The 26,044-nt window shown below is 35.3% G+C and overlaps 1 protein-coding gene across 1 annotated transcript; it reads right to left on the reverse strand.

Annotated features, from left to right (window-relative positions):
- Positions 1–2,911: 2,911 nt before the first annotated feature.
- LOC128246759 (ER membrane protein complex subunit 1-like) lies at positions 2,912–26,026 on the reverse strand. The gene is made up of 22 exons (XM_052965173.1): positions 25,922–26,026; positions 23,891–24,030; positions 23,416–23,581; positions 22,785–22,910; positions 22,369–22,527; positions 20,611–20,719; positions 17,705–17,845; positions 15,361–15,432; positions 14,907–15,005; positions 13,962–14,061; positions 13,258–13,430; positions 12,545–12,697; positions 12,014–12,178; positions 10,451–10,621; positions 9,634–9,759; positions 8,467–8,554; positions 7,495–7,614; positions 7,139–7,257; positions 6,468–6,678; positions 6,103–6,187; positions 5,490–5,638; positions 2,912–4,731 (listed from the first exon to the last, which is right to left on the reverse strand). Exons 1-22 carry the CDS (start codon positions 25,999–26,001, stop codon positions 4,571–4,573), a joined length of 2,913 nt encoding a protein of 970 aa, XP_052821133.1. The 5' UTR covers positions 26,002–26,026; the 3' UTR covers positions 2,912–4,570.
- Positions 26,027–26,044: the final 18 nt, after the last annotated feature.

Here is a 26,044-nt window from a genome sequence, read left to right on the forward strand (position 1 = left end):
TGCCTGTTTATCAATCATTAATGTAGCATTCATGAAGTTTTTTAGTATGTTTATTTTGTTTGTTTGTGTTCCACTCTTTTTCAAACAAACTCCTTTACAACGTTATCAGTAGCTTGAAAAATGATATCTGAACTGCGAATTCCTATCTGAAATTTTCAACGGTCGGGCTTTCTTAATTTGTGCGATAGCTATATGTATTACTAATAAGTATTCGATTAACTTTTAGTCTAATGTTTGTTTTTAGAGTTAGATATGTATACAAGTACGCAGATAAATGAAGTTTTATATTCAATTATCTAAATGTATCTCAAATAAATTTAAATAGTTTTCGCCACAAGTTTCTGTAGCATTCTCTTTGACCACTAACTTCACTGAGCATTAGTCGTTGTTGTTTTAGTTCTTATGAGAATTTTTACCTATACTTAAGACAAAAGGGAGGTTAAAGTTAGATTATATTTGGAAGCATACAAATTCGAAATGTTCAGTATACTAACATCCCGAAATGATACATGCGTAGGCCAGAATCATCACAGAAGCGAATATTAAGAGATGCATGACTTAACCTTATTAATAATTTCTAAATCCGTTAAAATGTAGTTTTCACAATAGCAAGTAGGTTATTTCCTAAGGAATAGATCATGATCGTGACCGCATTGAGAAGATCATGTCGTGATATATATTAAATAAAACCATATTGCATATATATATATCACTTAAAGCCATGTGAAAGACAAAACTGTTGCAAAATTTAGATATTACGTTTGTAACGTACGAGACCAAAGACGCAACAATTCCTTTCAGAGAAAAGCATGCTCAATTCAGAAGGGGTCGACTGGTTTTGTATATATAGATCCTAAACCTTTACATGGAGAACTGGATATGCCAAGTTCGCGTCATATCACCAACCAAGTACACCAACATAATATGAACGCACTTCCGCCTACAGCGGAACGTTACACTATGAACGACGTAACAAGTCAATGTTATTCTTTTCGACTAAGTGAACAGAATCATTACAATGCTATTACAAGTTTTGATATGATTGTTTGATAGCGGGTTATACATTTAGTCGTATGTAGCCTATCCTCCCTTTGCTAATTTTACATACTTCAAATATTTAGACACTGTCAAAATCGAAATTATTATTTTTTTCACAAATTAACTACAGCCATGGCATTTATTTACAAAGCGTTGTTTTGCTGGGTTACGGTTATGGCATTTATCATACTTCTGGTTCTGAAATTGGATAATATTATAGGCCACTGGAACTGGTTTATTATTTTCATCCCTATGTGGGTACTGGACTCAGTGGTTACAGCCTACACACTGATCAATATGATTATGTACTGTAAAAACAAGTGTCAGAGTTGGTACGTGCACGAGACATCGTTCCCGAGAAAGACTTGGTGTTTATGTGCAATCCTCAGTAAACTCATCTTCCAAGTGATACTGTGTTTGAAACTTCAATACTTCAGTGTAATACGACCATACCAAGTGCTTATTCCGTTTTGGATATTTAACGCAGGATCTATTATTGAAGTGTCAATGAGTTTGTTTAAAATTGCAAGATCGCCTGAATGATGAGGACAAATATATGCCAGACAGTTGTGGATATTTCAAACAAAGTGCACATTTGTTCATTGGCGAAAGTTCATTGTTTGACTTCCAAGTCATGGATATATATTGGACTTTTGGATGAATATGCCTACCTAATAAAACTCTGCTTCTGGACAACAAGGAGATAACAAGCTCAGCTCAGCTGTAAAATGCATACAGCGCATTCTTACAAGCCTGATGAACAATTTTCATGAAACCACAGTAGGCCTCAGGAGCATGTGCTAATATCAACTAGTCACCATTGTGGACATTAAATTTGCCATTTGTTTTCACTCATTCTGACATCACATTTAACATGACATATAGATGACTTATTTGATTGAATATAAGTTGTACTTTTAACTTGCGTTGTGTCATTAGAATTTAGATTAATCATTTTGTTAATAAATTATTAAAACTGTTAACAGTCATCTTATATTTGTGTAAAATAATTCTGTGAATATGAATGACTACATATTCATGTATCGATGTAACAGACTGCACAAAATTAATGTGTGTAATCCAACACGGGGCTAGTGGAATCCTTAAATGGATCGTTATGGAGGAAAGTCTGAAGGCCCTGTTTTGTATTGTGCATCGTCAGAAATAGTACAAGCCCATTGAGTTTCTATAGACCAAAGTGGTTTGCAGCTTTTGACATTACATGTATATATCAGAAGTTTAGTGTAAACTTATTTGATTTTACAACGATTGTGAAACGAGCTATTGCAACTTATATTAATCACTCTCGTCAAGTCATTGGCATGATGTTGCACGAGTGTGTGGTCTGTGTTGTAGGGGAAACCAGAGTACCCGGAGAAAACCCACTTGTCCGGCTTGGTGACCACTAACCAAACTCACATGCGCTCAGGTCACCTTGGTGAGAAGCGAATGCGCTAACCACTGCGCTAAATCGGACAACCAATATATACTCTTAGCTATAACATATAACATTAGCCAGTTTCGGGACTAATGTCTGAAGCATGAAGGCTTTGAATCCAAATAGTTTTAACCTGTCAGTTTTATAAACAATTTTATAGTTATTGTTCAAAAAGTTAATATAATATTGTAAAGCGTGCATCTGCAACCAATTGTATTAAACCTTGGAAGTTATTTTAAGGCTAGTTTGTACATTTAAATGATCTGAGTGGTTAAAATTAATTATAGGATAAATATTGACCAATAAAATAACATTTTAATTAACTTTGACCAAACCAAAGAATTAACAATGTACATTACATGTGTACATGTAATACTATTGGCTGCAGCCATATACATCTCAATGAAATCATTTAACAGAAGAGAGATCTGATTTTTCACATTTTATTTTTTCTGGAATGAGCAATTGGTAACAGTTCAATGGCTTTCGCTTTAAATAAATATGATAAATACAAATTCCATGATTATCGACATGTACAAAAATGTGATATCATACAAAACAGATGATTTTTCATTATTAAAAATTGAAACACCCAAAACAAGCACAACATTCATTAACACTTGCTGACCAAAAAATTGAAATATATATTCATAACAATATGGAAAAACACACACAAGAATAATGGAACAATTACAATGAATATGCTATATAGGATATGGATATGAAGAAGTCTGGATACAGTTATGCTAAACATACATGTCTTTCAATCCTGAATTAGTAAGGGTATTTTTTCAATTTGATTTTAGAGGGCCACCGGTTTTTAATTTCACCCAAAGAAAAAAATAGTTTACAATTACGTACATTTACATAATAATTGACCTAGTGCGATATCTTTTGATGTGATACCAAAAATGAATATTTGAAAATGTGCGCTCTATATTGTAACATTTTATAAATAAACATGCAGCACTAAAATTAGAATTATAATTAAAGAATTACAATAGACTACCACATTTATGGTCATTCAATACGAAATTAATTAAACTTATTCAATAAAACTGGTAATCTATTGCCAATGCTTGGTTTTATAAATTTAGTTGTTTAATAAATATTGTATAGTGTTGATCTGACATGACCTAGTTTTATGCAGACAAACATCCATGTTTTATTCAGACCAAGATTGAAATGCAGCCTCAACAGTAGCTGGTCAATACAGGTAATCAAACTTGACCAAGATATCATAAAGACACACATTCTGACCAAGTTTAATAAAGACATGCATTTTGATCAAGTTTCATGAAGATCAGGAAATGTGGCCTGTACTGATAAATATTTTCTAATATTTGAATACAGGATCTACTATTTGACTGGACTTGCATCACCCATGATCAAACTGGACTTTGATTTTACGGAAACACATTCTGATAAAGTTTTAAGATCAGTAGAATTAGGCTGCTTGAGCTGGAGCAAGCAAAATGTTGACTGCAAAACTACCAAAGAATTCAGGTACTGAAAACTTCTATTATAAATGAAATCCTGCTTTATGTACAAAACTACAATACATACTAAAATGCACCACCTTGTATTGGCCGAGAAAGCATGACATAATGTTGACAGTGTATTTTCACACACCAGTAAAACATTTTCAAACTATTTTAAGGTTCCCATATTCTGCTTCAATTAAACGCCTTAATGAATCTTTAATAAACAGCCCATCATTACTTCGATGTATGTATCCATTTGAAAATATCTTCAAAACTTTCTTAATTTGAAACTATATAAGTCTCACTGTGAGTGTCCCGACCTGCACCTCAACCCAAGCCATCATATTCCCCGTTTTGAAACAGAACACGATTAATACTCATTGCACATGATACAATATTCTAGCGCTCCTCATAACACTGTGCTATATTCTTACAAAAATTTAGGTCAAGGACAGTCTCCATTATTATTATTTGATATTACAATTACTTCAGAGATTATTCAATAACTACCAAAGGAGCCTCAAAAACTGGAACTGTCCATTAGCACAATGTTATACTGAGCGCACAATACATTCAATTAAATAAACCTAAATACATGGACCTAGCGAGATCACTTCCACTGTTTATTTAATGCCTTTCTTGAGGCCAGTTTCTTTGTAATAAATGACACCAGCAACATGGAGAGAACGACGATGGCGATCACATAATGTTCAAAGTCCTCTTTTAAAACGTCAAACATCTTGGATGGCTGCACTCTCGTTTGAAATAAATCTGAAACAACATTCAGTGAACATAAATTCAATAAAATATTGCTGGTCAATTATATGAAAATGATAATGACATTTGGTTTTCGTGGATGCAATAATATTTGGAACAAAGAGAATTAATTTTTATTCAAATTTCTGTGTCACAGAATGCTTCCGAAGATACGCGAGGTTGAATAATGTAAACCTCCACATATAAGCTGGTAGTGCTGCTGAAGTCATCAGCAACATCAGAAGGTAGGTTTGAATCTCTGGGCTATTCCATTCAAACATATAGCCCTCAGAGGGAAGGCACTTTAAAATTATGTCACGCACATGAAGCAAATATACCCTTTTGGGGTTCAAATTAGCGACAAAGATACCACTCATATACTATGAAAATAATTGCATTCCCCCGGGAGCTATATGTTTTACTGGAATAGCCCTCACTAATACCACATTTTGTCAATTCCGTTTATTAAAAGAATCATTCATTCGAAACATGGAAATCATGCAATGTTGAAAGAACATTCCATGCCCATGCTTGCCACATTGAAAAAATGTTCTACAATATTCTGTAGCAGCCAAACTGCATTCTACCCAAAAAAGTCATTTTATGGAATATAACACTTTAATGGTCATCACATATAATTAAAATTAAAATTAAAACCCCCCTTTTCCGATTTTGATATTAGCTTTTTATCTTCAATAAAAAATCCAGTATGCTTGAAATGATAAATATGTCTTAGACACAATAACATAAGCCTCCACATGTGCCTAGCCTACCTAGTCCATATGCAAGAACCAGTGAGGTAGATTCAAGGCCGGTTGGTGCCGTGTGAAGACCCCGCACGTGGAACAGTGTCCGGTTGTAGTTTATAATGCCCTCAGTGTGTACTGGGAGTTCTGGGATATACGGTAACGTCCCCTCCTCTCTTCAATAAGAAATGCAAATTAGTCAATTTTATTATACTCAAATAAATCAGAAAAAGCGCATGGAAAAGTGACCTGTTACTGAATAAACTATAATGCCCTTGGTGTGTACAGGAACTACAAGAATATAGGGTAATGCTACTTTTCAAATTTAAAATTACACAGTGTCGATACATGTACATTTATTACCCTCATGGGGAGTTCAGGATGGGGAGTAATGATTCCTTATTTACTGGATTTTTTTTTTTTTAATTCTTATATATGTTCTAAATGCAACACTAAGCCCCTACACAATTATTTGACCATATTAACCACCCAGTTGTTTATATTTAACACAAACTGACTATGAAGACAAATTTCCGCTTTATATTTCTGGCAGTTTTTTACCCTACCGGGGTATTTAATGCAAATGGAAGTTTACCCTTAAAAGAAAAGTTATACCTAATTTAAAAATAAGGGTACTTACTGTGTTTCCTGTGTAGGGGCAAGGGGTCGTCTCGGGTCCAAGAAGGCTTTTGGAAGAGAAAATATTCCTCCGTTCTTCAGGGCAACTGAAATGAAAGGACATTGGATCAGCAGACATAATTATTTGATAGCTTTATCCAATCAAAACAAAGGCCAGAATTTAAGGATACATTCAAATGCCTCTTATCTTTCAAAATTTCACCTTAATGTTCCTTTGGTTAGTCACAATAGGTTGGAATTAAAATTTTAGTGATTTAACATTGCTTTGTGGTAGATTTTAAAAGGAAACGTAATTTGGACAAGCTTATAAGTTATACAATCAATCTAAAACTACCGGTAACTATCATAAACAAACACAACACTCACTGAGCAGATCCTTGGCAGTGATTCCCTTCTCAGTGACTGTGGTTGCCATGGAAGCGACAGGGAGGGGGAAGATGAACGAGTGACGCAGCACAAGGGGTGTGACCGGGGCAGACAGAGATGAGAATGCGGTCACATTAGACTGGATTTTACCCTCGTACATCTCGAGTCCAGCCATCTCATATCGGTGCTGCTTCATGTTCAGATAGCCATACTGAAAATATGTCCATAGTCATTATTAGTATTTTATTTTTTGTATTCACTAATCAACAAAACAATATCAATACAGAAATATAGTAAACATATATCTTGCAGTGATAAGAACATTTCATAGAACAAATACCATTTTTAAACTATTTTCAAAACATAATATTATTGTTTATAATGTAAAAAAACACACACCTAAATATAGATGTTTGACATTAAATTGAAACGCTTTTTTTTTTGAAGGTGGGTATGTAGAAAAAAGTTTTTGAGGGACATAAAAAAAATTATTATGGTCATTATTTTTTACTTTGTCCACTTACAGTTTAATATATGCAATCTAGTTACAGATACAAAACCCTTATAAATATATGCACATGTTATTTTCAGTGTAATTTTTGCAATAAATAAACACAAGCAACAGATCCTTGTTATCCTAACTTTCACTTTAAAGCAAATGATTTTCTTACCACGACCCAGTTCTCTGAGTGTACAACATGTAGGGGGCCGCTTGCCTTCCGGTGGTTGCCATGGAATACCATGTGACCTGTTACCACGTCAACCACATACACATTCACCACCGGGTATGCTGTAACAATGAAATAATGGGAAGTAATGACAGTTTGTCTTTATATTCTATACTGTTGCTGTTTATATAAACAAGACTGTACTGGTATTAGGCATTGCAAAAAAAACATTAGAATGATGTTGATTTATTTTAACTGGTTTCTTTGCATAACAAAATATTTTTCAGTCACACTACACTCCACCTATCAGCCTGTAAAAAAAGTTCATCGGTAACCACAATCCCCACAGTTGAACCCACCTTTCTGCTGTGAGGTAGCAGGCTCCTCTCCTTCTGTTGTTATCACCACCAGGTTAGGATTCAGGTACTTGTACAGCACACTCCTATCCCCCAGTACACGTCCCACAGAGTGGATATGCTCTGAAATCAGACAGGGTCATGTCATATTCTACAATAACAGACATTGGTATTCAGGTACTTGTACAGCACACTCCTATCCCCCAGTACACGTCCCACAGAGTGGATATGCTCTGAAATCAGACAGTGTCATGTCATATTCTACAATAACAGACATTGGTATTCCAAGTCCTTGTACAGCACACTTCTATCACCCAGTACACGTTCCGCAGAGTGGATATGCTCTGAAACCACACAGTGATATTGTCTTATTCAATAACAACAGACATGGGTATTCCAAGTCCTTGTACAGCACACTCCTATCAACCAGTACACGTTCCACAGAGTGGATATGCTCTGAAATCACACAGTGATATTGTCTTATTCAATAACAACAGACATTGGTATTCCAAGTCCTTGTACAGCACACTCATATCACCCAGTACACGTCCCACAGAGTGAGTATACTCTGAAATCACACAGTGATATTGTCTTATTCAATAACAACAGACATTGGTATTTCAAGTCCTTGTACAGCACACTTCTATCACCCAGTACACGTCCCACAGAGTGATTATCCTCTGAAATCACACAGTGATATTGTCTCATTCTACAATAACAGAGATGCTATGAAAGAATTATAATTATCATTTTAAAAGATTAATAGAGATGCCCTCGTAAACTTTATAAAGTATCCATGTCTAGTTTTTGGCTTTCTTGCATAATGAGATTGTTTGATTGATAAATGAATGGTTCTGTCCAAATGTGAACATATAAAGAAAATCTTTTTAGCTAACTGGCTAACTTTACATTAAGTTAACCATATTCCTGACCAGACCAAAGGAATATAGCCGATTCCTTGATCCTACAACTTACCATTAGCTGGCCGAGACACGATGTTGGTGATCTTCATGTTAAGTCGTGTGTTCTGCAGGTTGACCGTCCAGACAGGGTCTACTGTTATCTGTAAACAACAGTCACAAAGAGCAAAGGTAACGCCATGTTTCAACTCGGGTTTTTATCTGGGTAGATGCCATAAGGCGTCAAGAACCCTTCGGCCATATAGTGGCTTAGTATCATCTGTAATTAACCATGAAACTATTTCTCTCTATCTTAACAGCAATCAACACATGCATAGTAACACTGATCTACATGTACATCATCTAACATCTGTAGTTAGGGTCGCAAGTTGGTTCAATTTATGTAACTCCCTCATGAGCTTATACTAAGGTTTTATCTGGATTATTGTAAAGTTTTGCATGTAACTATCTAGCTGGTTTTTGAATGTATTTGTAGATGGTGCAGTTATCACTTTTGCTGGAAGGGCGTTCCACTCCAAAATTACTCATTTTGAAAAAAAGTGTTTCTGAGTGTATTTTTTGAAACTTTTCATTTTCAGTTTGTGTCCATGTCCCGGAGTTGTTTGATAATTTATTTGAAAAAACTTCATAATTTATGATATTGACTTTAAAAACCGTAACTAAAGATATAACAGTTTTGAACATGGATGTTACACATAAACATTTTTTTCTATCCAGGGGTTCTAACAGCTGGAAATTGTCAATCAAGGGTCTATTTGAGTGAGAGGGTTTCATGCCAAAAGGAGGCTAAAAACTGTGAAAAATAAATTATTTGTAAACTATGTGGTACTTCAGTTTAATAGTAAGTTTCAATGCATTGTACACATCGATACCAAGTTTATGACAGTTTTTGACAATTTTCTCTCTTTTTTCGCAATGTCATCATATGGAGTGCAGTCCCTTTAAAGATACTTCCTATTGCAAAAACGAGCTTTACAACTGTACAATATTCTGTTAATAGTTAAAAGCCTCTCAGTATTTATCATGAAATTTAGACCCCCTGTTGAAGACTTTCACTATCACTTGTTTCCAGGGGTAAGAATGAGATGTGAATTTTTCATCTGATCTCTGAAGAAAACATGCATTGTCCCAATCACTCTATGCCAATATACAATCCATGCTAATGTTTATTTTTACCGTTATTCAACAAAAACATCTCTCAAATAATGTTGTAAAACCTTACATCAGAATGTTTGGGATGAAGTCTAAATCCATTGAGTGCTCCATGCTCAATATCTGCCAAGAACATGTAGGTGGTGGAACTGTGCTCTTGTACAAAACGCTTCATTGTTTCTGGGTAAACTCGCACCTGGGATATGAGAGGGAAAATAAATAAACTATTCATCAATAATCAAATGTGACACAATCAGCAAAAAGAAGGCTACAGGTGAAAATGACATATCACATGAAATCATAATGGGTTTTTTTAAACGCCCTGAATTTTTTAGCGTGGCTTTGGTTTTATTTTGCTGTCAATTAACAAAGAGACAGCTAAAACGAAAACCAATCTCATACTTAAAAAAATCAGCATGTTAAAAAGACTTAATTTCTCATGTTATGTCATAATCACCTGTACCCAAGTTTTTGCAGATCATGTATAAAAAATACAATTTTTGTCCTATGTGTAACTTATTAAGATCTATATGCTTTTATATCAAGGTCACTAATTCATTATGTTATGTTAATTTGTACGTTTGTTATTCATGTCAGAAAATATAGCTCATTCACCTGAAGTTTTTTGTTATCATATATATGAATTTAAATATAGATGTTTGTATCTTGTTTCAAAGTTCAATTAAGTATCCTAAAATTATCGCTTTTTTAAAAGCTATTACAGGTTTGTTCATACGTGTTCATAAGACTGCATATTCATATACAACCTTTCCAAATACATTTCATCACTCTGTTATTATTGATTTTTTCCATTATCATAAGTTCATAACAATAAACCATATAAAGCATATTTAATTGATCCCCTCATAACCACTAGGCCACCCTACCATGTGTGAATCATCGAGCATGATGAAGGCCTTCATGAAGTTTTCATCCCAGGTCCCGAGAACAAACGCCTGTTTCACGCTGTACGGTAAATGTTCACCAGTGCCGGACATGCCCGAAACAGTCTCAGCTGTGATGGGGTTGAAGGCGTAGAGGTGACCCCTCCCTGATGCCTGAATAGGAAGTAACATGACTTTATTTTACAGTAAAGGTGAGATATTACACTGTGCCCATCATGCCTAGGACTGTATCATCCTTGATATGGGAACACCTTCCTTACACCTTTATAAAACTTGCTCTAGGTCAAATTAATAGAACAAGAGGCCCAAAAGGGCTTATGCTCTACTGGCATGGCTTTTGTGGTCATATTAATCCAGTGCATGTATGTATGGGTAAAAGGCAACAGACATATAGTTCACGTTTTGTGTTTGGGTTACCTGAAAATGTTGCATGTTCAACATCTGAGCCCAGAAAGTATTGTAAGCAGATTAGTCAAAAAGTCAAAGTCAAGGGCATCCGAGGACAACATTGATCCATTTGAACAAACATTCACAATCAATTGTGCTGAGATGGATGCACGAACACACAAAAAGATTTTCAAACCTTTTCCAATTTAAGTTTACCAAACCTGTGAACCCTGGGCGTGGCCAGTAATGACCCCAGGTGCATAACTTGAACAAACAATCACAACCAATTTTGTTAAGATGATTGCGCAAACTACAGACACTTAGAGCTAAAAAATGGCCTTTGGGCTTTTAACAAGAACAAGGCAGAGTAATTCACAAAATCAACTGCAGAACCAAAAAGCAAATTGTCTCCCTTAATCCTAGACTTGCAAATTGTCTCCCTTAATTCTAGACTTGAATTTACATGTACATGTCAACTTGGTTAAAAATAGAATTTGCTCATGGTTTTCGAAAGGAACCAACTCTTATTGATATCTAAATACTGTACAAGTTTCATCGAGATACAATAAAAACTGAAGACTGTATCGCGTTAACAAAAAATTGTTTACAGACGCACAGATGCACGGACGCACATACTACGTACACATATCCATTGCATAAGCTCTTCTGGCCTTTGGCCAGTAGAGCTAAAAATATGTATGTTTTAACATTGAGGGCTTTTCGAGTAAAATATATAAGCCACAGGGGGAAGGCAATTATTTAAAAAGTATTTGGTGGCGGTCTTTTTTCTCTAATTTGGACCCAAAACCGGTCAATTTGCTTCTGTAGGGGGGTGGCATAATTTAAAAGTGCCTTTCCCCCAGGAGTTATATGTTAAAATGGAATATACCTTAAGTATTATTATTATAATTATTATGTTTTATATCATTTGACCAATGAGATATCTAAATCAGGAAAGTGACTGATGTAAGCTGAAGAGATGGTTTATGGATACCAGTCCTATTGTTTATCAGAATATCTGTCCTGTTTATCATATCAACTGAAGCCTTGGTTAAAAAAAATACTTCACATGACGAAACTAAAGAAAGTGATAATGAATCTCATGTAAAAATTCATTATCATTATATAGCCTACATCTTGTCATCTGCTATTTCCTACCTTGTTTTTGCCCAGCACAACACACTGCGGATGGTGGGGAAAGTGGGCCGTCGTCCTCTGGGTGTGAAGCATGAACATCTGACGACCGAAACTCATGAATGGGGCGAGATCGGGCACCAGGTGTTGCCACACAATGTGACCTGTCTGACTACGCATGCCCAGAACCTGGGAATTATACAAGGATATATCATTATATATTCTGTCTGGCAAACAAACTTTAAAAAACACTTTAAAATGTACAAAACTTGTAAAATGAAAGCTCACAATTCAGATTTCAGAATAAATCCTGAATTTATCATCCCTAAATAAAGCTCATCCCAGCATAAAATCTAACCACTCAGAAATTTAATTTTGTAAGATATTTTCTCCTAAAGTAAATTATTGTCTTTCCATTGAAAATCGCAACCCCAGGTTATTACTTTTTATGAACAGCAAATTCACCAAGTTGTCCAGCAGTAATAGTTATATTGAACATGAAACTGACCACTTAATGAAGCTACTTGATTAAAAAATTAGAGAAACACACAGTACCTTTCCAGGTCGTGTAACGAGAATAACCATCTTATGCAGGGAGAACTCATCCCGCAGTAAATCCTCCTCATCCTCCTCCTCCTCGCCGCCCTCCATTATCGCTGTGTGGTGCTTCACGCCCTGTAGTCGCTCAACTTGCTGCATGATGAACGTCTGCAATAGGTTTACCAAATATTCTTTAACAATATATTCTGAGCTGCAGACAACTTTAGTGATCATTTGTAGTGATGAATATTCATATAAAATGTAAATATATGGATTAATCAGATATCACATACTGTCCTGTGTTCATGATGTATGAATGCAAAAGGGCAAAAGCACATAAAAAAATCGTTAAAGTGACACAATACATACACATGTGTAACAAACATAAACTTTCAGTGATAAACCTTACTGCTTACTAAATAATGCATTTATGGAAAATATTAATAACTACTAACAAGATTGTAACTGTGTACTAAATAGCTGAAAACACACAACATTAAATGACTGGTGGGTCCTAAAATATTTACGATGATCAACTATTGTCTCATAGGTAGAAATACTGTGTTTTCTGCACCTTTCTTTCAAATTAAACACAGTATCCTTCATAAGAAGAATTGTTTTTGATATTTATTTATCATTACAGTAAATTCAAACAGTTGCATAAATTGTGGTACATCTTATTTGGGAGTGAGAGTGCACATTTAAAATAATAAAGGTTATGTATTGACCTGTAGTTGTGAGAGCTGTGTGCGGACACGCTTCATGAACATGGTGACCACGTTATCCTCGTGCGAGCCAAACTCATCTTCAAACTTGGCCTGGTTCTCGGACACAGGGAGGTCAACCATCTCCACAGCATACACGTAAGCCAGGCATTCCTCACGACGCCATCCAACCTTACCTGAAGGGCAAGACAAAAGTTATGTAGTCATTAGATTGTTTTATACTATATTAATTTTAGCTCAAACACATTTTAGTCTGTTTTCTGGGAAAAGTGAGTTTTCTACTTAGATACAGGTGCCTTTTATGAGTAGTCAATGCCAGAAAGTAGACACCTAGGATTAAGGTAAGGCCAGCTAAAATTTCAGTTGCCATGTACAATACTTATCCAGTGTCTTTCCTGACACAGAAAACCAATTTTCATGCTCAGAAAAATTATATTTTCATGCAGTGTTAACCATATAATGGGACCCAATATAATAACCAGAAAACCTTTGAATCATCATGCATGAGGGTGACTGGACCTCTAGCTAAAGTCAAGGGCCATAACTCTTGAAATGTCATACTAATTACAGGTACACAGCTTTCCTATTCTAATGAACATTCCTATGTAAGTGCATTACCTTTTGAGGCATGCATGTACCATACACAATATTTTTTCTCTGGGATGCGACGGGAATGGTATACAAATCCTAGGGAAGAATGTTCATACCTGATTTATGGATGAGTTGTAGAGAGTAGTCCTGGGATACAATAGCTAGTTTGTATGCCAACTTTCCATCCTTCGCCCGCTTCGCAAGTAGGCCGTAAAACTGTGAACATAGAAATCATTATGTACAAACGCAGCTCATGTTAATGTTACACATGTAGTAGTCCTGTCAAGAACTTCCCTTTTAGATCCCTTGAATGCAACGTTTGTATATCTATGAAAATATATAAGTGCTATTCCATTTAAACATATAACCCCCGGGGGGGAAGGAACTTTTAAATTATACCACCCCCATACAGAAGCAAATTTACCCGTATGGGGTCCAAATTAGCGAAAAAAGACACCTACCCACATACTCAGAAAATAATTGCCTTCCCCCCGTAGGTAATATGTTTTACTGGAATAGCCCTAATTATTACATGAATTATCAGGGGTGCCAACACACACACTTGTCAAGAGAGGAATCCAGTAAAATAAATTATTAAGATGTTACCATTTACAGATGTTACAGATTACATAAAATGAAAGAACTTTTATTTCAATGTGTGACCAGAAAACAAGGAAATCAGCTGAAAATAGGAAGATTATCATCTCATTATGTAGAAAAACAACATCCAGCCCTCACAAATTGTAATTGTGATCTAGACTATTAAAAGTAAAACAACTACAAATCCGAAGTGGAAGACAACAGTGTATTAGATTATCTTTGACTCTCTAGGTCCATAACTTGACTTTTATTTGATATAGACCAGAGTAATGGGCATGACTGCATGTTAACATAGCACCATTGCCGGCATTGGTTAAATTGTGTTGTGTTCATGAGAATTATTATTTGATCTGGGTTTTTTTATATATATATAACATACCGGTTACCTTATAAATGCCTTGACAGGTCCCTTGACATTTTTACTTAAAAAAGCAAGAGCTATCACGCCTGTCTTCACTTACCTGTGTGGGTTTGCCGTTGTGGTGAGCGTAGTTAAAACTGTGGCCCAGCTCTCCAAGGCTTTCACCGGTCTCCAGGTCTATACCAAACACTGTCACCTCCTGCCAATATAGGAACACACTTTTACAGGGATATAATCATTATATTTAAATGACCAAAACATATGAGAGGTTTGAACTAATTATTACCATTGGTGATCAAGCCAGAGGTTGACTTCAGACAGGAGCCAAAACATCTCCATGTTTTGAAAATGGAAATGGAGTTTTTCTCTTTATAGATTAAAGAAGAATACTGGATATGGTTGACATTGATCCCTTATTTGTGTCAAACTCCTGATTTTCATAATCTAGCTAGATCCCCAGCCATTGTAAGAGTAATTTAGATTTGCGACAAGCTAGCCTTACTTCAATATGTTCATGTTCTAACATGATCAACCATAAACGAAGACAATCTCACCTCTGAACCTGTATTTTCTAGGTAAAGAAGGAACTCCCTGTCTTCAAATGTCACGGTGTTTGCAATAAGGGCCTGAAAAAGTGGAAACATTGCGTAGTAAGTTACACATAGTATATAAAATCACACAAGCATAAGTTATTTTAAGGTGTTTTTTTCTTTTAGCATAACAACTATACTAGTAAATAAATAACATAATTAAATGTAGGTTTTTTTATTGATATTTCCATAGTTGTTACATAGACGCTTGTGAGTCATTATGCAAAAAGCTTTTTAGGAAATAATATCCCAACTAAATTTTTGAAACACAACAAAAAACTTCAAATTTTAATAATGGCTGCATGTTTTTATCCAATTTGCGTTTCTAGATATTATTATTATAAATCTGTACAACTTTGATTGAACAAGAGCACTTCAAACAGGGATGTCCTGCTGTTAGCTAGAGATAGCCCTGAAACGATTCCCTATGCAAAGGAATGTTAGCAAGTTAACAGAGAGCCTTTTGTAGTTCAGAGTTGATTAAATTTTATATTCCGGTCGTTGCTCAGATGAGTAGGGCTCTTACTATTTAATACCACTCTGCCTACACATCTCACATCAGGTGCCATCCCACTCATTTTAAGTTAATCATGGAGCAAATCTCCATAATTAAGTTTTGACAACAACGACACTAACACCATCACCAACAACGCTATGACAAAATAGACCATAACAACATCAACAAGAGCTGTCACATAGACAGTGAGCTCGACTATTCCGCCGCTTTTCAGTGTAAGGATTGAAAAGTTTTGGCGAAACATGCATGGATCACTGTTAGATTAGATTTCAATGCAATACATCATGTGCTGAGATATTAACATAAATGTGGTTACAACCAGAATTATAACTAGAATTTTTAAGTGTAATAATAAAGGGCCATTATTTGCAAAAAACAGTTATCTGACTTGGTTATTCAATTAGGTTGGGTGGTTGAATGCCATAAAGTCTCAATGCAATACATCAAGTAGTTGCTGAGATATTATCCTATATCATCCTATGTGTGCTAACATGCAAGACCTTAACCAGAATATCTAGGTCGCATAATAAAGGGGCAAAAATTATATAATATGAAAGAGTTATCTTACTTGATTAAATAAGAAGGTTAAATGGTTGGGAGCCTGTGTGTAAAGTTTCAATGCAATACATGGTGTATTCGCTGGGGTATTGACTTTAAAGTGGTTACATGCAAAGCCTTAACCAGAATTTCAATGTCAAATTAATAAGGGGCCATTATTTTAATTTAATGCAAACTAGAGTTATCTTCCTTGGTTATTTAAGTAGATTGGATGATTGAGTACCATTTTATACTTACATGCAAAACCTTAACCAGAATTTCAACGTCAAATATTAAAGGCCGATAATTTGCATTATATTAAAAAAAAAGTGTTATCTTACTTCATGAATTTAGTAGGTTATATAGTTGGGAATACATATCTAAAGTTTCAATGCAATACATGATATACTTGTTAAGATATTGACTTAAATGTGGTTACATGCAAAACCTTAACCAGAATTTCTAAGTCGAATAATAAAGGGCAATTATTTTGAATTAAATGCAAACTAGAGTTATCTAACTTGGTTAATTAAGTAGGTTGGATGGTTGAGTACCATTGTATAAAGTCTCAATGCAATACCTCAAGTAGTTGCTGAGATATTAACCTACGTGTGCTTACACACAAAACCTTAACCAGAATTTCTAGGTCAAATAATAAAGGGCAATTATTTGCATAAAATGCAAACTAGAGTTATCTTACTTGGTTAATTAAGGAGGTTGGATGGCTGAGTACCATTGTGTAAAGTCTTAATGCAATACCTCAAGTAGTTGCTGAGATATTTACCAATGTGTGCTTGCAAGCAAAACCTTAACCAGAATTTCTAAGTCAAATATTAAAAGGCAATTATTTGTATTAAATGCAAACTAGAGTTATCTAACTTGGTTAATTAAGTAGGTTGGATGGTTGAGTACCATTGTATCAAGTCTCAATGCAATACCTCAAGCAGTTGCTGAGATATTAACCGATGTGTGCTTGCACGCAAAACCTTAACCAGAATTTCTTAGTCAAATAATAAAGGCCTATTATTTGCATTAAATGCAAACTAGTGTTATCTAACTTGGTTAATTAAGTAGGTTGGATGGTTGAACACCATTGTATAAAGTTTCAATGAAATACCTCAAGTAGTTGCTGAGATATAAACCTATGCGTGCTTGCACACAAAACCTTAACCAAGGGGTGACGCCGACGCTTGGGTGAGTAGTATAGCTCTCCTTATTCTTCGAATAGTCGAGCTAAAAACTGTTCTTATTTACTTTAGGCAGTTGTTTCCTGATAGAGACTTTGTTGTTGGTTGCAATGGTAACCAGTAGAACATATTTCCCCGCCGCGGACAGGACAGTTCCTCCACTGCCAGAGCTGATGATGTCCACTGTTCCCTCAGACACTCCCATGTCCTGAAAAACATGAGATTTTGGTGCACATGGAGCAAATAAAGAATCGATTCTATCAAGTAGGACCTTGTGATGCAAATTGAAGGTCATTTCTTAAGCCTGTTGTAATAAGTGAATAGTACAATATAATCAGTAGAACAGATGTACACTAACCAACACAGCTTTGACAAAGAGATCATCAAAAAGGATATTAACTTTTGTAATGAGATATAGTTCAAGTTCTATAGATTCTTTCTAATTATATTGCATCATGAAGAGTTCTGCAGCCAATTATATAAAACCTTGCTCTTGTATCAAAGGGTAATCTTTAAGCTAGTTTGCATATTTAAATGATTTGATTGGTAAATACTAATTATTGGCTAAACATTGCCCTATCAATAAACATTTTGGCTTACTAAGAATAAACCAGTTTAATACAATTAACTGGCCGCAGCTTTTTCTTTAAATGGACCTTCCAACAGTCTAAATGTAATTGAATGTAATTGATCAGAAAAATCAAGTTAAGAACAGTATATCTATAATCTACAGTCCCTCATTTTACCATCACTTACTGTAGATTGTCTTAGTTACTGACGTGAGGGTTTATTTTTTGTTATGTTTTCACTTATCCATCATTTAACACATTATAAACCTAGCAAACTTATACATATATATATATAATTCTTTTAAATAAACTTTCTCAGCTGATAATCAGATTAAGGTGTTGCAAATATTAAAATCATGCGAAATTGGCTAACACCAGAGACCCTTAACTCATAAACAAGAGGGCCAAGATGGCTTTATATCGCTCACCTCAGTAAAACTTTGTGCTATAGACTTGTTGATAATTAAAGGGCAATAACAGGGATTTGGCTTCTCTGATGTATGAAATTGTTACCTTGGGAGTGTTAACAAGGTATTTCCATATTTGGGCTCTGTGATCTAGTTTTTGACCCCAGATGACCCATATTCAAACTAAAAATCATCAAAACAACCTTTCTGCAGATTTCCAGGATATTTGGGCTGAAAATGTTGTCTCGAGAGTGATAACAAGGTATTTCCATATTTGCATGGGTGAAAATTGGAAATTTTGAAAAACCTGAAATATTTTGCTGGGGGCCGCAGGGCCCCCCGGTGGGTCCAGGGCAAAGCCCTGGCAGGAGGTCCAGGGGGCCTCTGGCCCCCGGAAGCTCCTGAGATTTAAGAATTTTAAGGGAATAAAATGCCATTCCAGAGTATAAATTGACTATGAAATGAAATTGAAGCCTGACTTAAATTACTTTAATGTATGGCTAAATAATATTTTCTACACTATCAAAAAGAAAAAATATTAATATAAGCAAATGATACCATTAGTGAATTTTATACCTAAACTGATTCGTTTGGTAGGAAATGTATCAACAGTCACAAAAATGTATACAGTAGAATTTCTTCATTTATTTATTACCGTATAATTAAGATTTGGACCAAAAAAACTTATAATATTTCAAACTGATGCTTTTGTCAACACTCTTTTAACAACCATTAATCAACCAAGTTTGATTCTTTTCCATTTATTCTGACTGTTGCTACCATTTTCATTTTTTCATTTCCTTTAAAGCACCGTCTGTTTGGCCAGTCCGTGTAATTTTGCAACCCTTTTTGCTTTTTCAGTTTTGAGAAGCTGCAGGGAAGATTCCCAAATGATTGGTTTTTACACATCATTTCATCGCCAAATGATTACGCTCCGCAGAGTGATTTCCCCATCTATCACCGTTTTTGTCAACCTCAGACAAACATTCCCACCTCCACTTTTTTTACTGCCTTTTCTAAGTCCTTCGTATTATAACCCTCTAGCAAAAACTTAATTTTCAGAACTATTTTGTTTGATAAACAATCGTCTGCATCGAATGACAGTTGCTAATAATAACAATGTCGGCCATCTTTATGTGCAGTCCTTAAGTGATAGAAGACACGCTATTTCATTGGAGGGCAAAATCGAGTAAGCCAATCAAAAGTATCCTTTCACACGAATGACGTATAGGGTTTTCCTTGACCTCCTTTGTCGGAATTACGATTCGGCAATTCCCGATGAAAGAGGATCGCACACAGAGTCTGTTTGGCCGTAATCGAACAAAAAGATCGGCTATCTCCGTAAATGAAATAAAAACGTGCACCTGTTCAAGCGGCACCTGCTGGATGGCAAAAATGGAGGTTGTGAAATCGGACTTATTGTTGACCTCTGCAAAATATGATCGAAATTCGGAAGAGGAGTTGGGTCATACCCCCTAACCCCCCTCTAAAAATCTCAACGGATTTACACGATTTGGAAAAACGACCCCTCTGGATCAGGAAAATACGGAAAATCCGGCATATGCCGGAAAACTTTCACCCATGTATTTGGGCTCTCTGACCTAGTTTTTGACCCCGGATGACCCATATTCAAACTTGAGCTAGACATCATCGAAACAGCCTTTCTGACAAATTTCCAGGTTTTTGTGGGCTGAAAATGTTACTTTTAGAGTGTTAACAAGGTTTTTCCATATTTTGGCGCTGTGACCTAGTTTTTGACCCCAGATGACCCATATTTGAAGCCGAGTAATTACTGGGACAAACATCCTGACCAAGTTTGGTGATAATTGAGGCAAAAATGTGACCCCTAGAGTGTTAACAAACTAAGTGTGGACGGACGACAGACGACGGACAATCATCGATCCTAAAAGCTCACCCTCAGCTTACGGCTAAGGTGAGCTAAAAACCAGTCCAGGATCTCGTGAAATGAAACCAATCTAGTTTCTTCAGTATCTGACCTGCAGGGAAGTGCTGGTGAAGGTCGCTGGCTGGGTGAGGCTGATGACCTGTAGGGACTCCGAGGACGGACACACACACATCAGATAGCTGTTTTCTGCAACCTCACAACTGTAACAGAAAAAAACACAACCCAAAACATTAACAAATTGCAGATTCAAAAAGTATTGATTTGCTGTTCATTTCATTTGCCCCACAACACAAGACCACACTCTCTTGCAACATCGTGCCAATGAGAGTGACCATAACTTTCTTCACAAGCATTGTAAAAATATAATTTTTAAACTGAACAAAGTTGGTAATTATCAATGGTGGTCTTAATCCAATTCAGCGTCATATCAATCATCAAAGCAACTAGACTTTTATCATGCTGAGATAACTCAGATGTAAAAGTTCAAAATGATCAACTTTTTATATCATATTCCAGTCATACATGGTCATGTATAGCAGAAAACATCATTTAATTACACTGCTAGCCTCACTGAACAGGAACACAGCAAAATTGTTGTCATTTACATTCAGTCTGATTTATAATATTTACACCTAAACTTCCATTCTATTAACGAACAGCCTTTCGACAATTGGGAATATTTTCAGATGAACGCAACATCTACATATATGTTCAGATCGCGAATCATCACATATTAATTTGAATGTAAATTGATAACAGTTTATCTTGTTATTGTTTGTGTTGTTTAAGCAGCCCCCGAAAAACTTGAATCAACATGTTAGAAAGTGTTCATTTACTTATATGTTAAATGTTTTGCTGTCATTAGTGTTTCCATTTTACTTTTAAAATTGATTTCAAGGAATTTATTTTTTTCCGTTATTGTGACTTCATTTGAAAAACTGCTTCTGGTGGGGGTCATTCTATTAACAGAATGGGTGAAAAAGAATTACTGTAAGGTTTCTTAAATGAAATGGGAGTATTTTTTTACAATTCTTGAATAAAATAACAAACTGTTGGTGCAAATATAAGGAATTAATTGCCTGATTTATGTCATAATCTGGGATATGAACACAGTTGGGCTGGTGAATGTACACCTGGAGTCCTTCACACACTTTAACCGGCACAACTGCGTTCATACCCAAACAATGACATCAATCCTGCAATAATTCAACTCATGAGTATTTATACCTCTCATCTGTTGTAATACAGAACATATGTTTTTAAAAAGTTTATGAAAGACAAAAAGCACACTAAATCTACCTTGAAAACAGACAGTAGATATTGAGGATGTTACACAAGTTCATTCATTAAGGAATTAAGTTTACCATTATTATAATTTCATATCTATATACATGACTTACATGTATACATAATAAAATTAATGTCGCTGAATCCATAAAGCATGGTTTCATAACACATACAATTTGATAGGCTGTTCATTATTTATGATGCGTCATTGAAATTTATTACACTAGTTACAGATCAAGTGATGTTATTTCGTAGTCCTGGCATCATTTATTTTATGACATTCATCAATATACTACAACAGTTCAATACATATAAATATGAATCCCACAAAAGAAATGGCATGTTTTAAACTTTGATCTTTCTTTACATAAATCAGATTAAATTTGGCACTCAAAACATAAGATATAAGTCTTGAATGGCTCATTATATCCATTATATATATTATATATATGCAAGTGTGCAAAAGAATTAACAGAATTGTTTTTATGCCATAATTGCCCTAATGTACTGATTTGTACTCTGTGTAAAAAATGAATGAGAAAAAACAGTCCAATATCCATACCTTGTATCTTTACGTATGAAAGCTGCCAGTACAGACTTAGTGGAGGTGACAGTTCCGTCTGTATCTATAGAGATGACCTTGACCTCTGCCCCCATTGTCATGCCAACCACATAAACAGTCCCATCATACACCTGCACATGCTTGTACTTCACTACATCACTAGAAAACAGGGAAAATGGTTTATGGTTTGAGATCAACAAAGTTGACAAAAAAATCTTTTTCTTCTTCAATCTGAAATTGCTTTAAAAACTTGAAATAGTCTAATTATGAAACCATGTAATAATTAATGCATTATCAACAAAATTTAACTATGTTCAATTTCAGTACATAAGAAATGATATTACCTGCTACCTGTAGGCCATGAATGAAAGATTATACTTAAGTTTCAATACAAGAAAGTCTTTCATATTCAGTACCTGTTAGGTAGCTCTACGTCCCACAGTGTAGTCCCATCCCTGATGTTGACCCCGTACACTCTCTCAGACGACAGCCCCACAGCCACCCCTCGTGAACCAGACTCCTCCGCAAATCCCACCTTGCCACTGAAATTTAAAGCCAATCATAAACCAATTATAATGTTCACCAGTGTCTTCCTATCCCTTATGATGACAATGACCCAGTGCACCCTCAGTAGACAGACTCACCCCACATAAAGCCCACCAAGCTATTGGTGGGTCAGGAAATAAACCAGGCAATGGTATAGTAATTACGTCTTACAGTATTGTCCCATCCCTAACATTAGCCTCATATACTTCCTCTAACTTAGGGACTTAGCCCCATATCCACCCAAGGTTAATTATTTAAAGGAATGGTATTGAAATAACTTGAAACTTTTTCTAGAAATATTGGTGATTGTATAAGATACTTTATATCACTCATTAAGAGAACAAAAAAATAGAAATCATTATATTATATATAACTATTAAAGTGACAATCAACTGAATTCAAAACATTTTTTACAATTCATTCATGCAGTTTAAATAATGAGATCAATTGTGCAATCGTTTGAGCAGAAATTCCGTCATTTAAGAGCATGAGCAGACATACGTGTGAGTGGTCTCCCCTTTCATGGCCACCTCCCACATGATGGTTCCTGACCCTGGCTGCCACGCCTGTAGTCTGTTACCCCCCAGCACAGTCAACAGGTAGTTCCCCGTGTAGAGCATGTCGTCCACCTCCCCTCGCCTTTCTTCCTCAAACACCCGACGCCATACTGAAAACAATTGTGACATTATCAATTTCACAAACCAAGAGCTGAAAGGGAAAAGGTGTTAGTGACTCTAGATAAAAAAGCAGATTAAAAAGTGATTGAAGCTCCATGAAAGGAATATTTCATATGTATAAAATCCTTAACATAACAATTCTACTCAATGACACTTTTAATTCAATGTATGTAACTAATTTTAACACAAAGACAGCAAAGTAGGAATTACTGCAAAATCGGTGTTTTAAATTTATGATCAATTTTGTTTTTTTAGAATACACGGTACTTGTTTACAGTTTAACAGAAATTTAAACATACCAATTTGCCCATTAACAGAGTTTAGGGCGGCTATAACGTTGCTGTCTGTGGAAACATATAGGCGTTTCCCAGCTGAGCTGCTGGAGCCAGAAGCAGATTCCCAGAACAGTTGAGTTACAAGGCCAATATGCTGCTGTCGCCTGTAAAAATAGAAGTTATTTTTACTTTGATTGTTTCGCTCTAAACAAATCCATTCCAAAGCTTGTAAGCAATGCATGGATGCACTACAAGATGACCCTGACCTTTAGTAGGAATGGGAGAATGATAAGCAGATACACGGCTGCGAAACAGTGGCTCCAGCTCTTTTAGGTGCTGTGTATAAAAAAGAGCCAATGACACTTCCGAGCTAGAGCAAAAGAACGAATATCATCATAAAACGTAAGTAGGACTCGTTATTTTATCTAATATCACAATAATGAGGGCTTATTTGAGAAATCGGGGAATGCAGTGCCATATAAATATGTTTAATCTTCACACGTATTTCGGTTACTTTGTCAACATATTGTTTATGGAGTTAAACATATTCTCGCATCAAATACATGCATGTTTACAAACAAAAGTATAACATTTTCACCAGTTTTCAGCTGAATTTCACTCAAGAAGCTTACATTTAAGATAAAACTAGTATTATCGAGAGCTTTTATTTTGTCGGGAATAAAAATGATCGTCTTTTTACCGGAATAAGCATGTTTATACTCTTTCAGTAAGAACAGTATTCTTAGCCGAGTTATTAAAGAAAATTGCGAAAACGAGACTAGTTTGAGCTTGTTGAGCCATTGCACCTTACAGATACCTTCCTTCTGAACATGTATGCGACATATACAGTTGTTTTGTTTTTTTAAATCTTGCAGATCTGTGCTGCTTTCCATACATATGTCTCAATCCAAATCTGCCAACCTTCATAACTTATGAAATATTAAGATATTTAAATATGTAAAAATATTCGGCCAAAAGTGATTATTTGTTTATTACATGTATTATAGAGTACAAGAACACATTCTTTTTATAATTCTCAGTCCAAGATATCACCCTAGGGACCTAGTCTAAATAATTGTACGTTGACGGATTTTTTTTAGATTTTTGATATGGCAAATCATTCACGTACAAATTGTTTAGTATCAAAAGTGGGTAGTTGTTCCGATCAGGATTCCGGGTTAAAGCATATAGTGTCTATAAAATATCATAAAAACAAGAAATATTACCAGAGAATGTTATTTTATATTAGTTCCGTACACAAAAAATAAATATCCAACTTATAATTAGGAGTTTGACAGCTTTTCTTCATTTCATTCTGTCAAAACATAACGATATATACATGAAGGGCACCTGCAAGGCTTCAAGGCACAGTTTTAAATCGCTCGGAACATTTCGGCCATGGCCGAGTTGTTTCGTTTGTATAACAAGGTCTATCTCGATGCTTTGTCGGAGGAGGCCGAGTAATTACGATTGTATCGAGTTGTTCCCCTTTGCATATTTGTTGTCTGTGTCAGTCAACTTTCGTTTAATTGGAAAGGTAAACAACTTGTTTTAATGCATTAAATGCTTGTTTAGTGCAAAATAACATTTCACAAGTAGTTTACATGGTAAAATATTAGTATAACTCTTTATGATCAATTTCAACCATAAAATACTTCACTTAAAACAATTTCAATATCTTTAAAACACCCCAGTTTTTTGCACATTCCCGTTTAGACGTAAGGGATTGGAAGATAACACGTCTATTATTTTAGCCTACCTAGGGACCGAACTGCTGGAATCAGATAGCTCGACTCGCCAAAAAAACAGTCCAAATACCAGGTAACTGTGCCCATAATATGATGTTGGACATTGTGAATCACTAGAAATCAGTGATATCTTACGTGCAAATTGTCTAAAGAATATATAAGAAATTTATCTAGTCGTCTCTGACCTAAATCATGATAAATAGAGTGGGTGGGGGAGGGATCTCAAATACAACAACAGGAAATTGACTTATTATCGTTTAATGTGTTCATGAAAAAAATGGTAATTCCTAATAGAAATATATATTACCAATCAAATTTTCCAATCTGATCTTCGTATAAGCCATCAACATGGGAATAAAACAAGACAAATATTAAAAGTTTCCACATTTTGCTCGAGCCGGTGGAACCTCCAAGTTGAAGAGTATTTTAA

The sequence above is a fragment of the Mya arenaria genome, chromosome 9, assembly GCF_026914265.1.
Source record: "Mya arenaria isolate MELC-2E11 chromosome 9, ASM2691426v1".
Classification (NCBI taxonomy): Eukaryota; Metazoa; Mollusca; class Bivalvia; order Myida; family Myidae; genus Mya; species Mya arenaria.